General features: G+C 44.4%; 2 protein-coding genes across 2 annotated transcripts; one reads left to right on the forward strand and one right to left on the reverse strand.

Moving 5' to 3' along the window:
- Positions 1 to 1,983: 1,983 nt before the first annotated feature.
- Lac (septate junction protein lachesin) lies at positions 1,984 to 14,975 on the forward strand. The gene is made up of 2 exons (XM_017164299.3): positions 1,984 to 2,887; positions 13,648 to 14,975. The coding sequence occupies exons 1-2, from the start codon at positions 2,350 to 2,352 to the stop codon at positions 14,187 to 14,189; spliced, it is 1,080 nt and encodes a 359-aa protein (XP_017019788.1). The 5' UTR covers positions 1,984 to 2,349; the 3' UTR covers positions 14,190 to 14,975.
- Positions 14,634 to 17,419, reverse strand: dgt5 (dim gamma-tubulin 5). Its single transcript, XM_017164297.3, has 5 exons — positions 17,277 to 17,419; positions 16,932 to 17,209; positions 15,652 to 16,876; positions 15,398 to 15,585; positions 14,634 to 15,323 (listed from the first exon to the last, which is right to left on the reverse strand). The coding sequence occupies exons 1-5, from the start codon at positions 17,369 to 17,371 to the stop codon at positions 15,061 to 15,063; spliced, it is 2,049 nt and encodes a 682-aa protein (XP_017019786.1). The 5' UTR covers positions 17,372 to 17,419; the 3' UTR covers positions 14,634 to 15,060.
- Between the last annotated feature and the right edge of the window lie 213 nt (positions 17,420 to 17,632).

Genomic DNA, 17,632 nt, shown 5'->3' on the forward strand with positions numbered 1-17,632 from the left:
GCCAAATTTGAATTTGAATTTAACGACGATCAGTTTCAGTGTGACCAGGTGCAGTTGTAAAATAACACCTAAATTTGGATTCAAAAGGTTTGAGTCTGCGCTAACTTTCGTCGGCTCCGAAATGGTTTGAAACTTGGACAAAATTTACAATATGGTCACACTGGCACGTTTTTCGTGGCCCAAAGTTTTTATAACAGTTTATACCAGTTTTCAGTTGCTTGCTGCTGATTTCTGTTCGCCTGTTACCCCAATTTGGGAAACGGGCAATTTGCATGAAAATGTTCGGAAATTTGGATTGGCTGCTGTAGGGATGTTGTTGTAAAAAGGTTGTTGTTGCCATCAAGCTGTTGTTGTCGTCAACAAATAGGTATAAATGCATAAATTGAAATATAACCGTTTATACCAATTATTATTTTTGCCCAAATGTTTTTATAACAGTTTATACCAGTTTTCAGTTGCTTGCTGCTGATTTCTGTTCGCCTGTTACCCCAGTTTGGAAAGCGGCCAATTTGAATGAAAAATTTTGCTACTTGCATCAGTGATGCTCACTTCCATCAGTGATGCTCACTTCCATAAGTGATGCTCACTTCCATCAGTGATGCTCACTTCCATCAGTGATGCTCACTTCCATCAGTGATGCTCACTTCCATCAGTGATGCTCACTTCCATCAGTGATGCTCACTTCCATCAGTGATGCTCACTTCCATCAGTGATGCTCATCACTGGCAGCTAGTTAGATGCAATTTTCTACCAATAATGCAAAAAATAGCTAGATGAGCATCACTGATGCACATGCGCATCACTGCCATTAAGCCCGATTTTATTGCCCTCCAATATTGAAATATAGCCAGATGAGCATCACTGATGGAAGTGAGCATCACTGATGGAAGTGAGCATCACTGATGGAAGTGAGCACTGAAACTGATCGTCGTTAAATTCAAATTCAAATTTGGCAGTTTAATTCAAATTCAAATTTGGCAGTTAAAATATTAAAAAAAATTTTTTTAATTCTAAAAAAATTTTAAAAATCTAAAAAAAAAGTTAAAATATTAGAAAAAATTTTAAAAATTCAGGAAAATTTTTTAAAATTTAGAAAAAAATTTAAAAATTCAGAAAATGATGTTAAAAATTACATCGGAAATGAGAAAAACAGAAAATTAAAAACTAAAAAAGGCATAACTCTGTCAAAAATGCCGTAATTTGCATTCGGAAAGCGGCGTTATGTTAGTTTTTATAAGGTTTACAAATCTGCATACTTAGTTAGAAATTGCAAATTTTATCAAATTTTGAGTATTTTAATGATGTAACCCCTTATAACATTTTGAAAAAATTGATTAAAAATTTTTTTCCTCCGGACTTAGCCAGAAAGATGCGCCTGCTAATGCTGATCAAGAATATATATGGTTTATGGGGTCGGAAATGACTCCTTCAATGCGTAATGAGCTTCGGACTGGAAATAAAATACCCTGCCAGGGTATAAAAATTATAGCTTCGTTGTTTTTCAACGTATGTTTATCTACTCTCAGATATAAGCTTTTTTTATTATTCTAGAATTTTGGTATACATTTTATAAAAATCGGACAACTATATCATATAGCTGCCATAGAAGCGATCGGTAAATGTATAAAATATGTAAAGCTGGGAATGTAAAACTGAAACTGTCAAACTGTAAACATAATAAGTATAGGTAAAATTTAATGAAACTCTGTTTTGTGAGTGTTCTCAGCATTTAAATCTATAATATAAACATCGAAACCAATCTGCAAGGGTATACAAACTTCGCCGTGCCGAAGCTAGTATCCTTTCTTGTTTTTGTTTAGCGGAGTTATAAGCCAGGCAGCCCAGTTTCGAACCTGCGAAATAATTCGTCATCTGGCGGCAATATAGCTATAATCGAGACTTAAAAATATCGATAGATATTCTTATCGATGTCTTGGTTCGATTTTCACATCCCTAGTTTCTGACACTCGAGCGGGCGGATAATTCAAAAAGCACGCACTCATTTATTCGCTTTCCGACACTCGTGCTGTGCAGTTCGCCGCGTTTCCTCCGTCTTGGCCAAAAAACTCGTGACCGATCTCCGAGAGAATAAGTGCAAGAGAGAGCCGAGTCTAAAACCAGCTTAGAGCGAGCCGACAAGTGTGGGGCCGCGCCGCCAGCATCCACGTTAGCAGTGCAAGCGAAAGAAACGGCGATACCAGTTTTGGGAGACACCGCCACTCTCCACGACTCTTCCCAGACATTTGGAGCGCAGCTTTGCTCAGCTGAAACGTCTTGAGAAATTATATACCTCGTATACCGCGCGTTATTCAGGGTGTGGTGCTAAAGATCCGCAGAGACGACGACGAGATGTGGAGCCCAAAGAACCTACTTGGCTGCGTGTGGAGCGCCCTGCTGCTGGCCCTGCTCCAGGGCGCGGCGGCCCAGCGCACGCCCACCATCTCGTACATCACACAGGAGCAGATCAAGGACATTGGCGGCACCGTCGAGTTCGACTGCTCCGTCCAGTACGCCAAGGAGTACAATGTGCTCTTTCTGAAGACTGACAGCGATCCCGTCTTCCTGTCCACCGGATCGACGCTGGTGATTAAGGACTCGCGCTTCTCGCTCCGCTACGATCCCAACTCGTCCACGTACAAGCTGCAGATCAAGGATATCCAGGAGACGGATGCGGGCACCTACACCTGCCAAGTGGTCATCTCCACGGTGCACAAGGTGAGCGCTGAGGTGAAGCTGTCTGTGCGCCGTCCGCCCGTCATCTCGGACAACTCCACGCAGTCGATCGTGGCCAGCGAGGGCAGCAGCGTCCAGATGGAGTGCTATGCCAGCGGCTATCCCACGCCCACCATCACCTGGCGTCGCGAGAACAACGCCATCCTGCCCACGGGTGAGTCCTGGTCTATAATATATTTTGTTATTTATTGTGGAATTTTATGAGGGAGAGCATGGCTCCGAGTTAACTTACAAGTCTCACGTTTGTTGGGGCGCTGTTCTGTGGCTCTCTCTCTCTCGCGCGGTTTCTCTGGCTCTCAGTCCCCCAGTTGGAGCTTCAAGCACGTCTCACTGTCCGTCCCGCTTTGGCTTTTGCTTTGGCTACAAGGTGTGTGCACTGGCTCCCGTGGTGGTGGTGACCGTGACTCACTCAGGCGTCACCTCAGCTTTGTTTATTTAGCATTCTGGAGCTACTAAACGGCAGCTAGCTTTTCCCCTTTTTAAGTTTTTCTTTTCCGCTCTTTTTGTACCTTTTGTTCCAACCCCACCACCTGTCGTCCGAGGGCCATAGGTTTTGCAACACAAGATTGATTTTTCTTGGCCTCACTCGGCACGCTTTCTTTTTATGGCATTTGCCCGCTTTTGTTTACTTTTTTGTGAAATAAAAACAGCTTTTTTTGGGTTTAAGAATTGTTTATTTTCTTCGATTTAATAAACAAGATCCACCCCTTGCTTACTTTTTAACCCTAAGAAACGGAAAACACAGCCTAATCAAATACCAATTTGAAAGCTAATATTAAATTTAAGGCAAGAGATTGGTTTTTAAACTCAATCTTGCTAAAAGGTTTTTATTCTTTCTCTACTTTCTTGAAGCTTTTAAGAAAAAAGGGTTCTCAACTGAATTATCTTCTCATTTTTATATTTAAAAGAAATTAATAAGGAGTTATTTGTAGTGCAGATAACATATAAAAAGCAATCGAAAAACAGTAAACAATTCCTTGAATTTCATATATTATATTTATATTCTAATGCCTCGCTTTGCATTATTTTTAATCTCTAAGACAAAGTTCAATATTTTTTTTTGGAAATCCCCTGCTGACAAGTGCAAATGTTATCACCATTTTGGTTTATTTTCTTCCATTTTTGTATTGTTTTTTTCAAGATTTGCAACAAAAGATTTATTGCCTTTCATCCTCTCTCTATTTTCCATCCAAATTTTACAAATTTCCAAACACCTTCTCCAGGTTTTCTTTGGAAATACCCCGGACAGTCCCGGCAAGTGCAAATGTTATCTTCAGTTTTGTTTGCTTTCCTTTGTCCTTCCAAAATTTTCGTGTTTAAGAGGGAAAAAGCTAATAAAACAATAAAATAATTTGGTGCTCAGGTAGAGAGAGTAGAACCTTCACTTAAGGTTAATCCCGTACAGGTGCTGCTGCAACACCGATCTCTACCTGAGGGCTGACCCTCGGGCGGCGGCCATAATGGATGCCCTTAACGAGATTGCAGCGTCATTTGAACGGCAGTCGAAAAGCAATTAGTGAAACTAATCCGATGGATGACTACCTACTACCTAGAACAGTCACCACACCCTGTACTACACTACTACACCCTTGGTTGCTCTCTCAGATACTGTATCTGTAAGCTAGCTTAGTTCCAGAACTTGTATCTTGTGCAATCTTTAATTGCCGCGACATTGAGGTTGCCTTCTAGGCGTGGTCCGCTAAAAAACTATAAAACCCGAACCGCAATAGGTTGGACACGCTCGATGGCAGCCAGAAAAGGCTTTACTCTTTTTTTCCTATAAATCAAAAGGGCCCAGGAACAGGGGGTCGGGTCCAGTATTTGCCAGGAGTTTCACACTTTTTTACGCTCTAATTTAAAGCGCTTAAGCAAACAAATTCTGACGGACCCACACGGGGCTTTGAAATGCGCCAACGAACCGAGTCAAATGCTCTGGGATAAGGGGTTTCCACAGGAGGGTTTTCCAGGGGGGAGGTTCTCCACAGATGCAGCCTTTGTGCTGTGGCAGCATTTCACCATTTCCCATTCGAGTTTTCGAGGCATTCGACAACTTCAGCACGCGCAATTGCTTCCGCAACTTGAAAACGTTCCACGGACCGTTTGATGGTCTCCGGGAACAACTCTGCTCGGAGCCACAGCCAGAGCCAGGCCGGTGCCGGAGTCGGAGTTCGGGCGTAAACAACACACAAACCTTCCTTCAACCGGTGCAAATGCAACAGCAGCAGAAGGGCGAGAGGGCTGTTTTCTTACACATCAGACACGGTCTGGGCTTTGGGCTTTTTGCCTCCTCCCGACTGCATAAAAAACGAAACGAAATGAAAAATACAAAAAATGAAACGGGAAAGAGGAAAGAGGAAAGAGGAGGGGAGGCGAGGCGGGCGGGCAAACATATGCAAACAAAGGCTTCCTGAGAGAGCATGGGCCTGGCGTCGCCTGGAAACCCCGTAACCAAACCGAAACCCTTACCCTCCTTCCGCCGCTCGGCTACATATAATTCTTATTTTGATAGCCGGCAAAATACAATCGAAGTATACAAAATATATAAATTACAAGCTAAAAAGGTAACCCAAACAAAGACCGCTTCCCGGGGCGAGTACAATGTAAGAGATGCAAACAAACAAGCCGCGAGCGGTTCGACCCCTGTTCAGGATCGGGATCGGGATCCCTCTTCTAAGCAACCCCTAACCCTAGCTCCTGGTCCCGCCCAGGGTTGAGGAATGGAAACCCCCTCCCTAAGCATAGACTTCCGTTCTTTTTTGGCAGGGTGTCGACAACGCGACCCATGTCCATGCCAATTTGTGCGTTGCCAGGCAAATCGATTGGTTTTTTACGCCATTCAATGGCCATTGAGCAAACACAGACATGCACCTGGCGCACCTGAAAGTTATCTATGGGGCATATATGCATATGCTGGGCTGTCATAATAAACCTCACCTTGGCCCGGCCCCACAAATTGTTGTTATGCAAAGAAAGCAAAAATTAAATTTCCATTTTTTGCTGAATCTCTTCTCTCAACCGGCGACGACGACGACCACGACAGCTGTCGACATCTGGGTTATTGTTGTCTGATTCTCTCTCTTTTCAGACAGAGCCGGAAGCCAGGCATCTTTCAGATACTTATCTGATCGAGGAGGGATCTCTGATCGCGAGGATCAGGCTAAATTAACTTTAATTGTTCAATTATGCGAGTACACTCGCTCGGGATCACTTCGGGGTGTCTGCACACGCTCTATATGGGGACTCTATGGGTCCGGTACTTTAGTACTACGACTCCCCTGCTTAAAAAGCTTGATTAACCTTTCATGCAAATTGTTGGAAAATTGCGAATTAGACTCAAGTGAGCGTGATCTCTGAAGTATTCCAATTTCGCCAAAAGAAGGGTGCAAAATGCTAATGTTTATAATATTTACACACAAACATTTCGATGCGCAATTGATGCTCAACTCGAGATCTCAACAGGCCGTATACGAAATTAGTTACCCTCGATTTTATGTTGATTTATAATGAAAAACATTCCTGGGATGCCAGAGAGGAAGCAGAAGCAGCTGGGGCGAATATTTGCAAGCAATTAGGTTTGGCACACTCGCAATTAGAGGAGTGAGCGTCCAAGTCCTTTGATGATTATTTGTTTGTCCTGCTGCTGCTGCTGCTACTACTTCTGTTTCCTCTTCCTGTTGCAAGCTTGCCTGCATTGTTTATGGCCGTTGCAAAGTCAAAAGCAGAAGCAAAAGCAAAAAGCAAAGGCATAAGCGGCATAGTGAGAACGGGAACGATAAACGCCAATGACGTACTTACCGAACGCGGTGTGGCAAAAACCTGTTTGTAAATGTTGGTTGCTGGGGCAACGACCACTTGGTCAACATGGAACGCCATGAGCCGCCAACTGGCGGCTTTCAGTCAGCCAGCAAAATGCAGAGAGTCGGAGATATAACAGCCCTTTGTGGCAGTTACTCAGCCTGAAGTAATAACTTGTTAGTTGATAGCTCAAATGGCCAGCTAAATCGTCCCAGTTTCCTACCAATTTACATCAACTAATCGGAGACCAGGAAAAGGGAGATTAAATAAATAAATATACAGTAATATTTCATATTATACAAATGTATTCTAAATTTCTTGCCGTGCATCAATGAATCCTTTCACACTTTGAATACATTTTCTCTTTCTGTGTGTGGCGGCAATTCCCCTATTTATTTAGCACTTTTAGCTGCATGTTTCACCTTCAACGACAGCAGACCGGCTTTTTAATCCTTATCACACTCACTTTCTCACACAAAGGACACGCGGCTTTCGCTCCAAGCCCAAACCGTAGCCACCCCTCCTGCTCCTGCTCCTGCTCTTTGTTTGTCCTGGGACTTTGCCAATATTTATTTAGGCACTCGGCTCACAAGGGATTTACGTCGGTCAGCCTTCTTGCTCCGCCAGCTTATCCATTTCTTTTTTTGGCATAATTGCTATTTTAATAGTTTTCTTTTCAATCCAATCCCTGATTTATGAGTCTCTTCTCTCGCCGACAAGTACAGTCTGCACTCGTCGGCAATTGAGTTTCCCTGGGAAGGAGGAAGAGCAGCAGAGTGTGGAGTGGAGTGGAGTGTAATCCAATAAATGGCATGCCAGGCGGCATAACTCTCGGCCAGCTATAATGTACTACTCGACGGAGAAAATCACTTTTGAAAAGTCAACAACACACAGCGTCTGTGGCTTTGTCTGTCGGTGGGTGGTTCCTGGTTCTTCCTCTGGCGTTGGAGGTGGAGGTGAAGGTGGGTGGCCTTGCTCTGGGTGGTGGCTGCCTTCATGTCACATTCTGTGCGGTTTCAAGGCGAAGGCAAAGGCGAAGCGTTACCCACCAAAGTGGGTGCATTCACATGTCTCAAGAGCTTGTTATATGCTCGATATATACGTTCGGATCTGTGTGTGCGCGCCGAGAGAAGCCCTCGGTTCATGTTGATGTTCCTTGATGAGTTTGGGTGACAAAACAGGAAGAGGCGACAAATTTGCAAAGGCATGCAATTTTTCCACACAATGTTAGGAGTGGGGAGGAACTGCAGAAGCTTCTAAGGCAGTATATACCAGGTGTTCTTTGGGCAATCAAAGTGGATACAGTAGGGTATTCCTATTATTATGGGTTTAATCAACTCCAAACACTTGACTCCTGGTATGGAAAACAGCTTTTCTTGGCTTATAATTAGAAAATTGTATTAGAAAGCTAGTGGGAGCTTCATAAACAGACAGTAGTTAAGAACAGCCTTGAGTAACTCATATTCTATACATAAAACAATGCTGAAATTTGGTCTATGAAGAGCTGTTTAATATAAAATAAACATGGATTGGTTTTAGTCTGATTCTCTGATGGAAAATCTATATTTCTACTTAAATAAACCAAGTAAATCTACTTCTATTTAGGCATTTTATCAGAATTTTTGTGTACCCCAAACAGGTAGCAATGCCACCCAGTTATATCCCTGAATATCTGCTATATGTAGAACCGAATCAAGCTTTTCAGGCTTACAAATGACAATCAAATCAAACCCCATTGGAAAAAAGCATTTCCCAAACGAGGAAAAAAGTGAAAATCGTGTTAGAATCAAAACACTGTGTGCACTTTTTTAATTGGATTTCTCTGCCAAACCAACGAACTCTGGAGAGGAACGAGAGACATGACCCATCTGTGACATGCCCCGGAGCTATGATATGTCGGGTGGCTGCTGCTGTGCCTGGGTTTTCCTTTCGTTGGGGGTTTGGGTTTTGGGCTCAGGCTTGGGTTCAGGCTTGGGAAGTGTGTGCAGCGGGCGCAAATAATGCGAAGCGTCATTAAAAGCGCACCCGCTTCGGCATTTGGCTTCTGCCTTTGCCAGTCCGTGTTTTAAATTATGATGAGTCACACATTGTTGACGTGCTGCATTAACATTCATAATTTCCACATGGCAACGTTCGGTTCATAGAACCTTGGACTCAACGCCAGGCAACTCGACTCTCTCGGTTGACATTTGAAGAGCTTCAGAGGCAGCTTTTTCCTGGGCAGAAAGACGAGTTTGCCGCCAAATTGCAGGAAATTGAATGCGGAGAAAAAACAAATATGGCCGCAGGACTAGACCTAGACTTCCTGGGAAAGGGAAAGCGCTGCTCCGGCGGCATCAATGTTATTTTGGTTAGTTCGCTGTACGTCACACGGTTTTCCGAAGGGGCAGAGAAAGGGCGGCGTCTCTGGTCCTGTGATTGGTGCGCATATTTTTTGCATGCCCGTCGGTTTGGTATTTCCCCGGGTTCCCAGTCCCTGTCTGTGTCCGTGTCCGCGTCCTGTTCCTCCCTTCGGTGGTTGTTTCGTTGCTTCACAAAATGGCGGCGTGCCTCGTTTGTCGCTTTAAGTAGTTTATGAAAAATGACGAGTAGCAACAACCCTTTCCACCTTCTCGTAGGGTCACAAATTTTCCAAGCGAGCGCCTTTTTGATGCATTTAACGCTAGAAGTCATCCAAGCGCCAAGACCTAGACCTGAGCGGGTCACATAGTCATCCCAGCTACACCTACACTTCGAGCTCTCGTGCTCGGTGCACCTGTTTCCTTTTAGTACTGCTGCTTTTTCCCAGGCATTTTCCATTTCCTCTGGAGCACAAAGGAGTTGGTGCATCCTTTCAGGCCAGGTTCTATCTACCTGCACTTCGCACCTCCTCCCACTCCCTATTCCCCAGCAGGAACCCAATTCTCACCTCTCTTCCCTTGCACAATTTTCCTTTTTCTTCAACTGACAATTTATCTCTCTCTGGTTGTGTTTGCCCAAGGGACGGGACGGGATACGACTCGGACTTGGACTTGGTCGGGGTCTTGTTTTCATTTCGCCTGAGAGCCCCAGACAGGTTCCCTTGAAGGAAGCCGGCCTAAAACAAATGTGTGGACCCGCCTCGCCTCGCCCGACTGTTTTGTCGGGGCTTTCATTACCTTTTCAGATTCCATCTTTCCTGCCTGCACTCTCTTCGAGCTCTGTTTATGTTTCTTTTTCTGTGGCCCGGGTTCGTTCTCTTTCTGGTTGTGTTTTCCTTTCATTAGTTGTCGGAGATTGCACAGTCAGAGTTACAGTCGCAGTCGGAGTCGGAGTCATCATCCATCCTGTCCTGGGCCGGTGCAAAGTGTTTTTAATTCTCTCATTAGTAACTGAAATTACTCGGCACCATTCGGCGTTGATGGATGATGGCTGGCATGATATGGGAATCGAGGAGGATAGGCCTATTTCCGCCTCGCATTCTCCCTACCATATGTACATATATATTTTGTTGGATCCCTAAGATGCGGGCATCTCTCATTAGTTTGATTGAACTGGAATTCATTCTTAATTTGTCAATATGTAATGGTTATTATACAAGGTTCTAAAAACCCAATAGATCACCGATCTCAAAGGTATGTACATATTTGGACACCGTAGACCCAACCCCTTTGCCTTGGGCTCGTTTAGCGAGTGATATACGAGTCTGGTCTATGTAATTTGAAGCCATTACAACAATGTTTTCGATTCATGAACTCTTACATAATCTCGAATTCTCAAACAAACACAGACCCAGACGTTCATTCATCTTCCCTTTGGGGTGTTCTGTTTCAATGACTTTATGCTCTAGTTCTTAAATTTCGAACCCCCGGAAAGTGTCGTATGCAGTCAATTCGAGGCATTATTTCTGCATTAATTAAAGCCAGAGAATGAGAAACGTTTTGAACTCAAGATACTGGCAGCTGCGGGGTCGCTCTCTCTCTCTGTCTCTGTCTGCGTCGCATAACTAATTAGCAATTAAATATTTGCCACTTTCCTCGACACGCCCCAATTACGCGCATGCGCAACCTCCGCTTGAAAAACTTGGAGTTTTTCTAGTTTTTACAACGGTAAACAGGCGACAAATGTTTGAAGCTCTGAAATTCCTAGCCACTCTACCTACCTGACTTGCATATCATTTCACAGTCCAGTAAGTAAGCGTCAATCCATCAAAAAGGGCATAAAAAATAGTAAAAAACAAAGTGGTAATGGCTGGAAATTTGTTATTTCGAGTGTAGGTTGCATGTGAACTATAACTCTAGCTTCGATCGGAATATATGTACTAGAGAGAGGCTCTGCTGGAGTCAGAGGTAAATGGTTAGGGGGAAAAGGCAACAGAAACAGAAACTGAAACAGAACCTAGAGATAGAGAAAGAACCTGTTTTTGTGGACCCAGGGTACTTCTCCTCCTCCTGCTGACATGGCCACAGTAAACGCTCGTAAATTACAAACGCAACAAATTCTACTTGCTGTACGATTTTGTGTATATATTTTTTCATTGATGCGAATGGCCTTTGTTTTCGGTGGCTCTGAGAATATTTTGCGGATTCGGTGGGTTTCTTCTGCGTAACTTTGATGGTGCCAAGTCTTAATCTTCTCTAGAGATATGTATATTTATGCATAAGTACATGTCTTTATCGGAGTTGGGCTCAAGTTCTCATGAAAATATATATATGTATATATCTGCCTTTATCCTGGGAAAATTTTTGCTTTATATTGTGATTATTCTAAAGTGGGAGACTAAGCTTGATTTTTTTCAAGAATGTCTTTGATAAAGATAAGGGTTCTGTATTCAATTTTGATTTAATCTTTTCACTCTTAAAGAACTTTATATCGAAAAGTATTTACTTAAAAACAAATTAGCTTGAAGTCGATAATATAACATTCCCTGATAATTCATATTTAAGAACTCCCTAGGGCATTATTCTTCTATATATGTATATTAACGCCTTCTTTCAAAGCTTAAATTCTCGTCCAATTCTCCAGGGAAATGTCTGCCCCTCACAACACACTCTCTGCCTATCTCTCTGTGTGTATATAATCCAAAGTGAATCATTTTCCATTTGGACTAATTAAACCAATTCCCCTCTCGATCTCCGACTCTTGAGTCTGCCTCTGGATATATACAAATATATATGTATATCCTCTCGGATATCTAGATATATACAAATGTCGAAGGCTTGCTTAAATGTTTGTTTTTCTAATATTGAAATGAGTTTGTTGCGTTGTTTTCGACTGTGAGGAGAGGATGGAGAGCCCGCATCATGACAAGATGCCATTTGAGCTCGTCAACTCCGCCTTAACCCATTGGCATCACACTGTTTGCTCTTTGAGTGCAGTTCAGGGAGGGGTGTGTGGACTCTGTCAATCCAATTTTAATGAAATGTGTTACTTCGATTCCCAGGCGCAATTAATTTGAAATGTTTCAGTTGAGCAGGCACAAGCCGCACTCGAATATGGTATTTTGCCCCCCTCCAAAGCTGCTGTGGCCCGCATTTTGTGTGCAATTCGCATAAAACATATTTTCCTGGCATTCCGGAGCTTTGGTCAATGCTCTCTCCTGGCTGCCTGTCGGGGCTTCCCCTTCTTCTAACTCTTTTTTTGAACACCGAGCGAAATTCGGAACAGAATTTGCTTGATAAAATTTTAAAATAAAAATAGGTTTCCCTGGCATACTTTTAGTCTACATATATACCCTTGCAGGTTGTTATAATTTCAGTCAGAAGCTTGAAACGCAGTGAAGAAGTCATTTCCGACCCTATAAATCATATATATTCTTGATCAGCATTAACAGCCGAATCGTTTTAGCCATGCCAGGAAGAAAAAATTTTTTTTTTCAATTTTTCCAAAATTTTATAAGGGGTTACATCATTAAAATTTTCAAAATTGCAAAAATTTTGAATTTCTTAAAATCTAAAATTCAGTATGCAGATTTGTTACCCTGATGAAAACTAACACAAAACAGCTTTCCGAACTGAAATGAATGCATTTTTGGCTTTCCTATGAACAATTTTAAGTGCGACCCCTGGTCCAATTGTAACCTGCAAGGATATACAAACTTGGGCTTACCGAAATCTCTTTCTAATAATATAAAGATATAAATTCAACCAACTTTATTAGCTCTTTTTCTCTCCGTGGAATTTTCTACTCCCATGTAGTTTGTGTCAATTGTTTGAGCCTGAATTGTTTTGGCAAATGTTTGAAGAGCAGCCACAGACACGCAGCCAGAAGGAGTGTGTGTGTGTGTGTGTTTGGATGAGAGGGAACAGATCCCTAGGCTCATTGCACTCGTTGCCCCTGCATCTCACCCCCTATTTAGCCCGCTGAGCCGAGCCAACTTCCGGTTATGAACCCGGAGCACCTTTCGCAATTCGCACTGCAATTCCTATTCCCATTCACGTTTACGCTTCAGTGGCTCACCCCAACTCGGCTACCTCCCACTCCCTGGGCCATCCTTCCGTGCACTTATGCCTAAGTGCAGTGGCGTACTCCGTACTTTTTTTTTTTCAAAATTAGTTGGCAAAGCAAACGAGCAGAGCGAACAGTGCTCGGCCCGAAATGGTTTACTTGTTAGAGGTCATTAACGTGGCCATTGTTTTGTGCGAACATGGCGTGGACACCGCCGCTCTGGAAAAGGTCACCCGCAGCAAGTGCCAACGGATGTGCCCCTTGTGTTGGCTCATTAAAATTGGATTTTTGACTCTCTGCTCCCCGCTGCACAAACACAATAGCTTCGTCGGCCGGGAGAGCGTTTAGAGCTGCTCCATTAATAGCTGCCACTACCATTGAATAGATGTGTTTGCACATGAACGCGCGCCTAGGACCGGATCACATTAAAGCTTCCACTCTTTGGTTAATGGGAACTGTTACGCCGCAGTTCAAAAGGGCAATTATTTGTGGTGATTTGTAAGAGATTATAAAAGCAGGAACATTTTGAGTTTAAATGCATTTTAGAGGGAGAATATCAGTGATTATTTAGGCAAAGATAAGGATTTTTGAAATTGAATACTTTGCAGGTCATTTAAAGACGTACCCATGATTTCGATGTATTAGAAATTAGTAAAAATATGAAGTATACCCCCAACTAATAAGTATTTCCCTCTCCATTCTATTCCCTTCCAGATAGTGCCACCTATTCCGGCAACATCCTGCGCATCAAGTCAGTCAAGAAGGAGGATCGCGGAACCTACTACTGCGTGGCCGACAATGGCGTCAGCAAGGGCGATCGTCGTAATGTCAACGTGGAAGTGGAGTTTGCCCCCGTAATCACTGTGCCCCGACCCCGGCTGGGACAGGCCCTGCAATACGACATGGATTTGGAGTGCCACATCGAGGCGTACCCACCGCCAGCCATTGTCTGGACCAAGGATGACATCCAGCTGGCCAACAACCAGCACTACAGCATCTCGCACTTTGCCACCGCCGACGAGTACTCCGACTCGACGCTCCGTGTGATCACCATTGAGAAGCGTCAGTACGGTGATTATGTGTGCAAGGCCACCAATCGCTTTGGCGAGGCGGAGGCGCGTGTCAATCTCTTCGAGACCATCATTCCCGTATGCCCACCGGCCTGCGGTCAGGCGTCATTTGCCGGTGCCGAGGAAGTGGCTGCCACCTCGTTCGCCCTGGTGGGCATCCTGGCGGCGCTGATCTTTGCCAGATAAGCCAATATCCGCTCTCCGTGTCCAACAACCAACAAAAACAAAACAAAATCCATCACACTCAGCCCTCGAATGCATAAACGTAAACATAAACAATATATATATAATAGATATACCTTGTAACCGCGCAATAGAAGTCTCAAATGATACCGGAATTCCAGTTCTTAAACGCAAAAATCTGTTGTAGCTCCCGTTCCCGTTTCCTTTTTCTTACGTCCAATATATTATGTCTTAAGTTAAGAAGTATGCTAAGTGAAAAAGAGGGGGACCGAGAGCAATCGATATAATTTATTAGCACCTACCTTTGGGCCACCAACTCGAACTCTAACCATACTGTGTAGGACTCTCTCCCTCTTGATATACATCCCTAAAATCCCTTTCGTTTTGCTTTCTAATCTGGCACTGTATATGTTTTAAATACCTTAATCTAAGAACTATATGCAACAGTTCAACATTCCGTTTCCGCTTTGCTGGGGGGAACAGAGATATTTTATTTTTTATTTAATAAACAATAAAGTATTCTCGTGACAACTCGAATAAACCCTAATGATAATACTAACACCGGCATTAAGTCGAGGCAAAAACATCTGTAAACATCTCTCTCTCTACTTAGGTCTTAAGCACGAAATTCTTTTGATAAACAAGACAAGATTTTTGAGCCCAGTTTTTGTGTGGCTGCGACGACGATTAAAATCAATTTCGACTTTGTAATTCAAGAAAAAAAAATGATAAACGACAAAAACACAAATGAACAAACAAAAAAATCAATAAAAATATTTGAAAAACCAACGAGCAAGACCTTTTCTTTGGGAATACATTTAGTTTTAAAAGGATATGTTTGTAAATGAGAACAATAGAATATTTTATACTAAACCTAGTCTCTCATCGAGGCTCCATTGGTGGCCATGCGATAGTAGAGATTGAAGTCGGACTCGTAGTCCGCAAAGGAGCCGTTGTTGTGGCGCTTGCTGGGTGGCACAAAGCGACGCAGCGGATTGTCCAGCAGGAAGCGATAGATGCGCTCGGCTCTGTCCCGTTGCAATTGGATTTTCACCCCAATGGCCTGCATGTTGTCCAGCAATTGGTCCATTTCGTCCTGCTGACGGCTTGCCTTCAGCCTCAAATCGTGCGGATCAACTAGGTGGACGAAATGGGAGGGTTATTTCCAGTCTGGCCGGATATGAGGACAAAATGTCTGAGTTTGAGCTTACCAATTAACGGCTCCAAATTCAATTTCAAGTCAGACATGTGCGCGGCAATTGCCGACGCCCACAAAATGCGTTTGCGGACTTCCTGCAGGGCCCCGAAGGGTGTCAGCAAATAACCAGGCGACAGTTGAACAGTGGAGGCCAGCTCCTGTCCCTCTACGATAAGCGGATTGGCCGACAGCAGGAAGGAGCTGCAACCCAGAAAAAGTAATTAATTGGAAATTCCTTCGTTTCCTCTTAAATACACTCATATTTACCAGGCTCTGGGCAGGCAGCTGAGCTTTTCCAGTGGCATTTCCGCAAATGTGTTCAGCTCCAGCAGGTGTGCGGGCACTGTGGCTCCGGATTGTGGCACTAGGATTGTGAGATCGCCGCCACCCGGCATCAGTGTCTTGTTGTCAAAGCTGCGACGCATGGAAGAGTTCATAACACTAACATCGAGTTCCATTTTGGTGCTGGAGAAGACGCTGTCGTTGGCCAGACAGAAGCTCTCGGCGCCCAGCATGGACATGTTGCTGACCTTCAGCTTGGTGCTCATCAGTTGGGACTTGGCGTTCTGCTTCTGCGCCGTGGCCTGCATGTCGTCCAGCAGATTCTTCATCATGTTGCGGGAGAAGATGATCTTGTCCTTGATCTGCGACAGCTGCACCATGTCCTGTTGAATGCGATTGATCGAGGCATTGATGTCGCCGTACACCTCTTTCACGGAGCCGAGCTTCAGGTCGTGGCTCTCCAGTTGGTTGCTGCCGGCGTCCAGTTCTTGGCGAAGCTGCTCGATCTGCTCGCGCAAGAAGTCGTTCTGGGCGCGATTAAAGTTACGCATGTTGTACTGGACGAGATAGTCGCTTATCAGCTCATCGGCGGCCTCTGCCTCCACCGAGTCGCCATCGATGCCATTGAAGCTGTGCACCTTCTGCTGCAGTTCGTCCGCAAAGTCGCTGTACTCCTGGCAGAAGCGTGCCTCTTTCACCTCCAACTCCTTGTGGGCGGCCAGGGATTTCGCAGCGAGGCCCAGCATGTCGGCCTTGGTCTTCAGCAGCTTCACCTCGTAGCTATTGAGTGGAGGTTTGCTCATTGTCGGGTTGTCCCTGGCCTCATTGAGGTGCATTATGTGCTGCAGCTGCTCCTCCTTGATTTTCATGATGACGTTCAGCAGCGTGGAGTTGGGTGTGTCCGCAAAGATGGTGCGCATCTCATCCCACAGCTGCCGTTTGGCCTCCGTCAGGGTGTGGGCATTGGTGTCCTCATCACACACGCCGTAGAAGTTCTCCAGCTTTTTGAGAGCCGTTTCAACATCGCGGGCGGCTTGCTTCTCGCTAGCATTCCTTGAGTTCAACACCACCGGCGTGGTGGCCAGGATCTGGGTCTTGGTCGTCTGCTCCTGCTCGGAGCTCTTGTTTAGCGACTGCAGCTTAAGCTTGAGGATATTGCATTTGGCCTCCAGGAGTTGCTTCCGGTTCGTGGCACTGATGGTTTGAATGTCTACGGGGAAGGGATTAATAAACGTTTGATTTATTCCCTGGCTAGGAATACCTACTCTTGGTCTTAATGCTGGCGGCTAGTCGCTGGTACTCCTTTCGGGCATCGGACAAATGCTGCTCCGCCTTCTGCTTCTGCTCCTTAAGCTTCTGCATTTTCTGATATCGCTGCAGCTCCGGCGGCTGGAAGCTGCGGGAAGCCAGGGGCACCACCTTATCCTTGTAGCGGGCCACTTGGGCGATCAGCAGGTTCTCGCGCAGTTCTCGCACCACCTCCTGCGGGTGGATGCGCGCCTGCAGCTGGTTTAGAAGAAGACTGGAGCCCGACTTGAAGATCCTTTCGGGGGATCAAAGGATTGTGGTCAATCAGAAAGTGGATTTAATGCTTTTCGGCAATCTATTACCTTCCCAGGCCATCGTCGATGGGCAGGTCAGAGGGCGGGCAGCCCAGGCTAGTCGCCCAGCACTTGAAATCGTTAATTTTATCCTGGTAAGCCATGATTTGCAGAAAATAATACGAAAAGGCGCAGTTGTTTGAAACCTTCAGTATGACCGTCTGTAAAGTCCTTAAAAACACCAAACATCATTCCTTGTAACGGAACTGCTATTTAAAATTGTCAGCCACTAGTAACTTGGGGCATAAAAATAAAGTTATGAGCAATTTTTAAGTAATAAGAGTTATTTAATACAACTCTTAAACGTTTTTTAAAGAGCAGAATAAGTAGTTTTACTGTTTAATATTAAAAATTCAATTTTTATT

Source organism: Drosophila kikkawai, chromosome 2R, assembly GCF_030179895.1.
Source record: "Drosophila kikkawai strain 14028-0561.14 chromosome 2R, DkikHiC1v2, whole genome shotgun sequence".
Lineage (NCBI taxonomy): Eukaryota > Metazoa > Arthropoda > Insecta > Diptera > Drosophilidae > Drosophila > Drosophila kikkawai.

Bases quoted from the DNA above. Each gene is read 5' to 3' on its own strand.
- Lac (XM_017164299.3), top strand. From the start codon at position 2,350: ATGTGGAGCCCAAAGAACCTACTTGGCTGCGTGTGGAGCGCCCTGCTG. The intron at 2,888-13,647 runs GTGAGTCCTGGT...ATTCCCTTCCAG, and splicing joins CAACGCCATCCTGCCCACGG to ATAGTGCCACCTATTCCGGC.
- dgt5 (XM_017164297.3), bottom strand. From the start codon at position 17,371: ATGGCTTACCAGGATAAAATTAACGATTTCAAGTGCTGGGCGACTAGC. The intron at 15,586-15,651 runs GTAAATATGAGT...TCTGGGTTGCAG, and splicing joins AGCTGCCTGCCCAGAGCCTG to CTCCTTCCTGCTGTCGGCCA. The intron at 15,324-15,397 runs GTAAGCTCAAAC...TCGTCCACCTAG, and splicing joins GAATTTGGAGCCGTTAATTG to TTGATCCGCACGATTTGAGG.